We start from the raw sequence: 9,758 nt of genomic DNA on the forward strand, positions 1-9,758 counted from the left end.
GTGTGGGGGGGGGGGGGGGGGTATGGCCTTTAATTGATAGAGAATGCCATAGGAGTCCAAACATTTGCAGGTTTTTATTCATGTTTTGTCTCCATCTTCTGGCGGAGGCGTGCAACAAAAAGTATAATATAGGTTATGTGATCTCTTTGATCAGAAAAGCAAATATTTTAGCTGATACAAATAATATTACACAGCCCGTCTTAGAGGAATATCGTAAAATCATGAGTGAACAGAGATAAATGAACTGTGATTTCGACAGGGAATCCCTGTTTAATGTGTTTGTCCCTTGAGAACTTGAGAGGGTTTCCGTGGTGACTCATACAGGTGGGCATGGGGAGGGCTTGGGGAAAGCAGGCGAGACAGAAAGAGAAGGGGGGTATTCCAGCAGCACTGATGCAGTGGAGGCTGTCCAAACCATGTTTCATTAATATGGAGGGAGTGGAGTGAATGAGGTAAGGCACCGATTGCGTCAGCAGAATTTTCCTTTCTTTGTGAAAATATGAAAAATGAAAATATGAAAATAAGCAGATTCTGTCTGGAATTATTTTAATGACAAGAATGAAGTGCTAGCTAAAGAGTGAAATAATTCTGTGCTTTATTAGTAAGATGAAACGAAGCTCACTGATAGTTTTACAGATTAAAGTCAACTAGGCTACATTAAAATGGGACTGTTAGCTGTTTTTGTACTTGTTGCATGCTATTCCCACCCTTAACCCATCTCTTTTAGAGAACTACAGACCAGTTTCCCTTCTTCCTTTCATTGCAAAAACACTTGAACGAGCTGTGTTCAACTCTCAAGTCTCTGCCTTTCTCACAGAGAACCACCTCCTCGACAGCAACCAGTCTGGTTTCAGAAGTGGACGTTCAACCGAGACTGCTTTGCTCGCAGATGTGAAGCCCTAAGACTGGCAAGAGCGGATTCCAAATCTTCAATACTTATCTTGCTGGATCTGTCCGCTGCTTTTGACACAGTTAATCGCCAGATCCTCCTGTCAACCCTATTGGCAAAGGGCATCTCAGGAATGGCACTCCAGTGGTTTGAGTCTTACCTCTCAGATAGGTCCTTCAAGGCATCTTGGAGAGGTGAGGTATCCAAGTCGCAACATCTAACTACTGGGGTGCCTCAGGGCTCAGTTCTTGGACCACTTCTCTTCTCTTGCACTCTATTAATTTACTGCTTGTTTTCTTTAAAAAAAAAGAAAAAGAAAACTAACATTAGCTTTTCTAATCTTTTTGTATTCTATCTGTTTTCTTTTTATTTATTATACAATTAACAAAAGCAAAAAAGGCCTCTAACACTAGCTTGCGCTATTCTTTTTCTATTATATGTTTTCTTTAAATTTAATATATAATTTAAAAAATACTTGCTACGTGTACTGCATTAAGCTAACTGAGACTTGTTATAGCACTTGCATATCATTGGTTATTTGTTGATTTTGATTGCTTCTATTGTCCTCATTTGCATTTATGCATTTAGCAGATGGGACTACAGTGCATTCAGGTTATACTTTTTTTACCAGTATGTGTGTTCCCTGGGAACTGAACCCATGACCTCTTGCACTGCTAACTCAATGCTCTACTACCGAGCCACAGGAGCATTTGTAAGTGCCTGCTAAATGACTAAATATGTAAATGTATTCCTGAAATGAAAATTGCTCGTCTTCATAATATTTTATTAAATAACTTCACCTTTAAAAAAACAACTTTCCATTTCGACTGATATTATGTGGACTAGCTAGTTAAAGTAACCATTATGTGGACTAGCTAGCTAGTATCAATCAAACGTTTAAAGGACTGCCCACTTTTAGATGGGACCGGTGAGTAGTTGCGTCTTCAATCATTTTGCTCCCAAAATCAATTATATTAATTAGGTTGGCTTGAGAAAGCCAACCTACTGATCTGCCATTTAAACTTCTTCTTATTCTTATGAGACTAAAATTTCTGAATGCTATCTATCTATCTAAATCATGCTAGCAAAATATGCTAATCATGCTTATATCATCCTAGTAACATGCTAATAATGCTAGAATCATGCTAGTAACTTGCTAATTATGCTAGAAACATGCTAGCGACATGTGAGTAACTTGTTAATCATGCTAGAAACATGCTAGTAACTTGCTAAACATGCTAGTTACTTGTTAATCATGCTAGCAACATGTTAATAATGCTAGAAACAGGCTAGCGACATGCTAGTAACTTGCTAATCATGCTAGCTACTTGTTAATCATGCTAACAACAAATGCTAGTTACGTGCTAATCATGCTAACAACATGCTAGTAACATGCTAATCATACTAAAACATGCTAGTCACTTGCTAATAATGTGAGCTACATGCTAGTAGCATGCTAATCATGCTAGAAAAATGCTAGCGTCATGCTAGTAACTTGTTAATCATGCTAGAAACATGCTAACTTACTAATCATGCTAGCAACATGCTAGTTACTTGTTAATCATGTTAACAAATCATGTTAACAACATGCTAATAATGCTAGAAACATGCTAGCGACATGCTAGTAACTTGCTAATCATGCTAGCGACATACTAGTAACTTGCTAATCATGCTAGAAACATGTTATCAACATCTATCTAAATTTTCACAGCTTTAAACTTTCGGGCTAGGCTTTCTCAAGCCAATCTTGACTAACTTTTGTATCTAGTTAGTAAATAACGTCCCGCTCTAGTTTTTAACATTGAATATTCCATTACACTGGAAAATGCATAGAAGTAAAATGGGTTGTGAATGGCATTTCATGAGCGAGATTATTAGATTTTTTTTACAGGTGGTGTTGATGTCTTAATGAAGATTTGCAGTATAACAAATAAAATAATCAAAAATGCTTTCATGCTGAAGGTTTATTGTTAGTTTATATTAGTTAAACACAGTCAGTGGCATTTTAGCAGAGAAAATATGCAACATATTCTGATTAATACAGTCCAATTAATACAGTTAATTAATACATGTTTAATGCATGTTAATTAAGGCACCCAACCAAAACAATGGTCATGTAATTTAGATTTATGTGTAATTTCAGAAAATCGTTTAAATTTTTTCTTAAAATTTAATAGACCTTTGTTATTTCATAGCTTTTTGTCATACCTGCCAACATTCCCAATATTATGGGGTTCTCCTGCTTTTTCCACTCTTCCTCCCACTCCCAATTTATAACTTATCCTGATAACTGCATGATTTCTTGCATCTACACTTTGCTAATCAGAATGTATCAGACCCCCAGATAGGTTGAGGGTGACTGTGCATTCTGTATCGGTACTTAATGTTTGATTGTGTGTATTTTGTTCAGTTAAATGAGTTTACAAATGAAAACTTTTTGCATAAAATGATTAAAACACTATATTATTAACAACTCAGTGTTGGAAGTTGTGGGTGTAAAGAAAAAAAAAATTTACGCTAGCTTGTATTTCGATAATATTTGTGAAGAAAGCAAAGCAATTCAACAAAATGGTATTGGGAACCCTTTTTCTCTTTTTTTATCTCTGGTTCCCTCTTGGCAATCCGTTATCCATTACTGCACAAAGATTTCCAGCTGATTGGTGACCTGCCTCACTGTAGCGCAGTCCAGACACGCCATCAGCACCTTCTTCCCAGGGTACTGAGGGGTGATCGTGTCTGTATGTTGCAGTGTGCCACCAGGTGCGATCTGACTGCAAATGGAAATGGATATAGTTGAATATGCATAAAAAATTCTGTATGTCAGTACTTTACTTCAAAATTAACAGTTAAAAGCAAACTGATCATGGGCCGTAAGCACAAAATATTTTTCTTACCACTAAGAGCAGTTAAAGAGTTTCCTCTTCAAACCTTTTCACAAAGCCGCTGAGACCAACTTTTATTAAGGAATGAGGAGAAATCTTAAGCTAAGAGTAAAATAAAAATGTTGCCATATTAAAAAATAAAATAAAAAATAAAAATGTTGCTATAGTCTATTCAAATAAAGAATTTAAAATAAAAATGTTGCCATACTCAAAAAAGAAGTTTTTAAAATGTAGGCTAATGTCACTAATGAAACATGTATATGTTCAGGTAATTGTCAGCCTCTTACATGTTTGCATCTCATAAAAAATAGCGGATATGCATATAAGCAGTGTTTTAATGAACAAACTAGAATAGTAAGACGTGCAAACATAAAAGAAAACCAAACTGGACTCAAGAACAGCTGTTAATTCTTGCCCAACTTGTACATGAAAAGAAGGACATAATCAAATTAAAGGGAAATTATCATGAAATGTTTCTAAAATCTTTACATTCCGAGTCAGATTGCCAGCAACAGCCATTTTAGGATTGTTTGTGATTTGGGCTAAGTGACTTAGGATTCCTCTTGAATTTTGACTTGACCTAACTTTTCACAGATTTAGGAGCTAAAACGCTTTGTAAAATGCTTACTTTTAGAGCAAAAATTTAGGAGTCTTAAAGTTAGGACTGACACGCCCATTATTTTTAAGAGTTACTTTTAGCCTTAAGATGTTTTGTGAATACGGCCCTTGATTTACACACCATGCTGGCAACAAAATAATATATGCAAATAATAAAACAATGTCTACAGAATATTACTACATCGACTAAGAAACAAAGTTACCAAACGCATTATCAAATCATACGCCAGTGCTCTTTTAGGGTGCTTTCACACTTGTTTTTTCCTTTGCTTGGTCCGAACCCGAGTTCGATTGCTGCACCTTTCCCCTGCCCCCACTGGACTGCGTTCATATTATTTTATTTGGGTCCGAACCGCGGTTCGTTTGCGTCATCAAGCCAGCAGCTGTTTACCCCGTTGCTCAGTAACGACGGCACAGGAGAAGGCGGCAAATGCATTACATTGCTCTCTGCACTTTTATATAATTACGTTTTTGAACCATTCGTATTGTTTGCAAAGCTTCGGTAACGGCACTTATGTCTGTGTTACGAATGTACTGCAAATGCTCTAAAGAACGCTGAAGGCGAACAGAAATGAGATATACAGCTCTCAGCGCGTCAGTCACGCTCGTCAGGAAAGTGAGTGAAACACACAAACACACATTTTTATCAAATAATACGTCAATAATAGCGGTTCACTTCCGCTATTTGGTACGATTGCGTTCACATCAGCAGCGAACCGTACCGGAGTTGACATGAACCATAGCCCAGACCACCCTTTTTAAGCGGACTCGGGTACGGTTCGCGGGGTGCACACCTGAGTTCAGAAGACAGCGTTCAGCGTTCAGCACGAACCGAACTCTGACGTCAATCGAACCCGGGTGTGCACCAAAAGTGCTAGTGTGAAAGCACCCTTAGTATCACTGTAACACAAAAATCTCCAAGAATGTGCCCTATTTCTTAGAACTGACTCAGCGAACAGTGTCACCGTTTGCACATCTCTCTGTAGATCTATAGATGTCTTGTAGCATGTTGAGTATTTTATTGTGTGCTTAGTCATCTATTCACTTGTTGACAATGAAAATCATTGGAATGGAAAAATAAATAGGACAGAGGTTATTCCATCTTACTCGTATGTTTTCAATTTGGTCAAAATCAGACCAGGGCTTTCTAGGCGCAGCTGAACGTTTTTCAGGATGAAGTTAAAGGGATTTCGGAAAGACACGGTGACCATGAAATCCTTGCCGACCCGGGGTGTTCCAGTCACCTGTGGATCATTTATAATGACTGTTAATGAACTTAAAGGATCAAATGCATCACACATGTTCCTCTACGATTGGTAATAAAGGACGTATACCTTAATTGTGAGTTCAGGAGGACGGAGGGCGACAACTCTCATTGTCGTAAGGGCCATGCCGGTTTCCTGAATGCGTCCATACACCACAAAAAGCAGGTTGTACTGTTCCAACAGGTAGGGCATGTACTCCGAAGCTTTGACATCGATCATCACTTTCGTGGCTGTAAAATGATTTTCAGAAATTAAGCTAAGCAATCTAAAATGCATGTGCCCTAAACCTACAACAAACTTGTAAAGTCAGGCTCACTTTTCCAGGGATCCACAGATGCAGCTTTGCTTTCAAGCTTAAAGATCGAGCTGGTGACGCCGGTGTAGTACACCACACAGCCAGTGATAGTGGCACTGATGGTGCATTTTTGGCTGGTCTGGTTCTTAATGTTGAGCGTCAGCTTGAAGTTTTCACCCATTTTGATGGTGTCGGCCTGGAGCTCGATGTGCACACCTGTTTCAGCGAGTGGAATATAATCCCTGGGAGCAATGCCACGATGCTCTGCCATCTGCATGGCCTGCCTATCCTTGTCACTGCCTGGAGCCAGGAAGAAGGTTGAAGGATGACAGGGAAGGGGATAGGGCATGTGTGACCATCCATGCCCAGGTGTTTTTGGACCAAATTAAGCTTACCTTCTGGGTATTTGTAGGTAGAAGTGATGTCATCATAGGCGTTACTGTTCACCCTTTTGGTGATAAGGAGCTTTCCAACATACGTGGTGTCCACTTGGATGATCTTTGTGTTTCCGTACTTATCAGACTGATAGTAAATCAAATCACTGTTCAGCTGGAGACAGGAGAAAGAGTTGCTGCTGAGATTTTGTAAACTAAAGAAGTGGTAAGTAAACATCAAAGAGAAATGACATGTTTCTTACCTCTGCAAAGACAAACCTTGCATCAAATGGATAGCTGAGCTCTCCATCTTTGATGGCATTGACAGACGTTGGGCCACATCGATAAAGACCTGAAAGAGAGAGGGAAGCCATTTTTACTGTGTTTCATTTAGCATAACAGAATGCAAATGGTATAGAATTACCATCTAATAATGTCAAGGTACTGTACTATTGTACCACCAGTACAATTTTATAAAAGATCCACATTTATAGGTTACACTGTGTTTCAAATGTATCAGGTCAGAGCAGATGTCAATGGAACAGAGATGCCAAAACTCTAAACCTCAGACATCCCTCAAATCTCGCAAGCAGATTGTGGGTCTAAATGTAGGCCTTTAAAAGTCTAGCATACTATTTCAAGGTCTTGGTGCTTTCCATGAACAGGGTACAAAATAGGGCTTGAATGAAAGCCAGATTTTTGTTCATTTTTAAAGTATCAGCTGAAGGAGGTTCTTAAGTCTGAAACATATAAATATTTGCTGTTTGGTTACATTTGTGATCTCAGTTACCCCAATTTGTGACACCTAAATCCAGTAGGTAGTTTTCTACCATAAAAATAAATAAAAATTTAAAAACTATACTACATTTTTATATCTCACAATTATGAATTTATACCACACAATTGCGAGATACAAATTATTTTAGATATAGAAACTTTTTCCCTCATTGGACTTTATAACTCACAATTGTGAGTTTATATCTCACAGCTTGGAGAAAAGAAGTCAGAATTGCAAGAGAAAAAAAAGCCAGGACTGCGAAATATAAACTCACAATTGCGAGAGAGAAGCAAGTCACCACATTTATAGGTTACACTGTGTTTCAAATGTATCAGGTCAGAGCAGATGTCAATGGAACAGAGATGCCAAAACTCTAAACCTCAGACATCCCTCAAATCTCGCAAGCAGATGGTGGGTCTAAATGTAGGCCTTTAAAAGTCTAGCATACTATTTCAAGGTCTTGGTGCTTTCCATGAACAGGGTACAAAATAGGGCTTGAATGAAAGCCAGATTTTTGTTCATTTTTAAAGTATCAGCTGAAGGAGGTTCTTAAGTCTGAAACATATAAATATTTGCTGTTTGGTTACATTTGTGATCTCAGTTACCCCAATTTGTGACACCTAAATCCAGTAGGTAGTTTTCTACCATAAAAATAAATAAAAATTTAAAAACTATACTACATTTTTATATCTCACAATTATGAATTTATACCACACAATTGCGAGATACAAATTATTTTAGATATAGAAACTTTTTCCCTCATTGGACTTTATAACTCACAATTGTGAGTTTATATCTCACAGCTTGGAGAAAAGAAGTCAGAATTGCAAGAGAAAAAAAAGCCAGGACTGCGAAATATAAACTCACAATTGCGAGAGAGAAGCAAGTCAGAATTGTGAGAAAAAAGTCAGAATTGCCAGTTTATATCCTACAATTCTGACTGTAATTTGCAATTGCAAGTTTAGATCTCACAATTCTGAAATGTCAGAAAAGTCAGAATTTCAAGCTAAAGCGTCACAATTACCTTTTTTCAAAAAATTTTATTTAGAGGTGGAAATGGCTTCCATAATTCATAGATAGTGTCTCCTAACCTTACCAGTTAACTTTAGAGCAGCGGTTCTTAATCCTGGTCCTCGCGACCCTCCGCTCTGCACATTTTGTATGATTCTCCTACAGCTTCAGGGGTTTGTTCCATTCGAACATAAGTGCCTTGCGAAGTGGACATCACAGGATATTCCACCATGATTCCAGTTCGAAAGAAGCGTATATGTTTCATTCAAAGGGCATTCAAGTGCATGAGACGTAACTTCTATGCAAATCTCATGATTACGGTTAAATAACCCTTCACACTTCTGGAGTAAGTTTTGTCTGTATGTGGAGACGCTGCAGGCAGTGGTGTTGCACAAATCTGTGTTCTTAAGTGAAGTAAACTTCAGCTGATTTCCCGTGTGCAGGGAGTAGAGAGCAGTGAACACTATGTAGGGAGCATGTCAATTGGAACACAGTTCATTCATGGAGCTCTCTTCTAACAAGCTGGTTATCGGAATCAGGTGTGTTAAACAAGAGAGACATGCAAAATATGCAGAGCGGGGGGTCGCGAGGACCAGGATTAAGAACTGCTGCTTTAGAGGAAAGCCAGTGTATATGGAAGATGTGGAGGATCATACCATCACTGGTCTCCTGAGGGGTGCTGTCGACCACCTGCCAGCCAGAGTATTTTTCAGGCAGATCAGGCCTCCTCATGTACACCTCATTCCAGCTGTGGTAGTTCCTGTGAGACACAGTGTTATTGTCGCTAAACAGCATTTAACCATCATTACCTATCAGACTGTGTATGCTTTGTGTATCTCACCAGATTGAATCTCTCGTTCGGCTTCTGTTCATTCCCCCATTTTCATCCAGTATAATGTCTGTCTTCAGGTTGCCCGTGTTGTCGTGAGCAGAGGCGAAATTGGTGACAACTCGTGCGGGGATCCCAAGACAGCGCAAAACTAGGTGGGATCATCACAGTGCCATGGTTATGCCACAGTCTTTTTTAGCAAGGCTCTAAATAACCTGAATTTCAGAACCAATAATGAACATGCTGTCGCCATACTCACAAGTGTTCAGCACACCGGCAAACACCCAGCACTGAGCAAAGCACACAGGCAAACCACCGTCTTTGGCATATTTGAGCAGGATTTCAGGACTTCCTGTCCAGGCAGTGGGTGCTGTGCCAATGGAGTAATCACTACTCCAGTTGCCAACCAGGACACCATTGTCGTCTTGGGAGTTCATCTGAAAATATACCACCAAAAAAGCTACATATATGCTATGTAAATTCATATAAGACCAGCTGCTTAGGAAGTACGTTGGAAAGTTAAAAAAAGCCCATCTATCCATCCATCCATCCATCCATCCATCCATCCATCCTACTCCAGTTGCCAACCAGGACACCATTGTCGTCTTGGGAGTTCATCTGAAAATATACCACCAAAAAAGCTACATATATGCTATGTAAATTCATATAAGACCAGCTGCTTAGGAAGTACGTTGGAAAGTTAAAAAAAGCCCATCTATCCATCCATCCATCCATCCATCCATCCATCCATCTATCTATCTATCTATCTATCTATCTATCTATCTATCTATCTATCTATCTATCTATCTATCTATCT

General features: G+C 38.8%; 1 protein-coding gene across 1 annotated transcript in view; it reads right to left on the reverse strand.

Moving 5' to 3' along the window:
- Positions 1–9,758, reverse strand: part of LOC107593121 (coagulation factor XIII A chain-like) — a 33,782-nt gene that overhangs the window by 2,311 nt on the left and 21,713 nt on the right. The window contains exons 6-14 of the mRNA XM_016282717.1: positions 9,201–9,378; positions 8,954–9,092; positions 8,769–8,872; positions 6,587–6,675; positions 6,345–6,498; positions 5,971–6,249; positions 5,724–5,884; positions 5,497–5,633; positions 3,526–3,660 (exon numbers count right to left, since the gene is read on the reverse strand). Of these exons, the coding sequence (XP_016138203.1) occupies positions 3,526–3,660; positions 5,497–5,633; positions 5,724–5,884; positions 5,971–6,249; positions 6,345–6,498; positions 6,587–6,675; positions 8,769–8,872; positions 8,954–9,092; positions 9,201–9,378 (1,376 nt within the window). The remainder of the gene's footprint in view (positions 1–3,525; positions 3,661–5,496; positions 5,634–5,723; positions 5,885–5,970; positions 6,250–6,344; positions 6,499–6,586; positions 6,676–8,768; positions 8,873–8,953; positions 9,093–9,200; positions 9,379–9,758) is intronic.

This window comes from Sinocyclocheilus grahami, unplaced genomic scaffold (assembly GCF_001515645.1).
Source record: "Sinocyclocheilus grahami isolate Dianchi unplaced genomic scaffold, SAMN03320097.WGS_v1.1 scaffold164.1, whole genome shotgun sequence".
Classification (NCBI taxonomy): domain Eukaryota; kingdom Metazoa; phylum Chordata; class Actinopteri; order Cypriniformes; family Cyprinidae; genus Sinocyclocheilus; species Sinocyclocheilus grahami.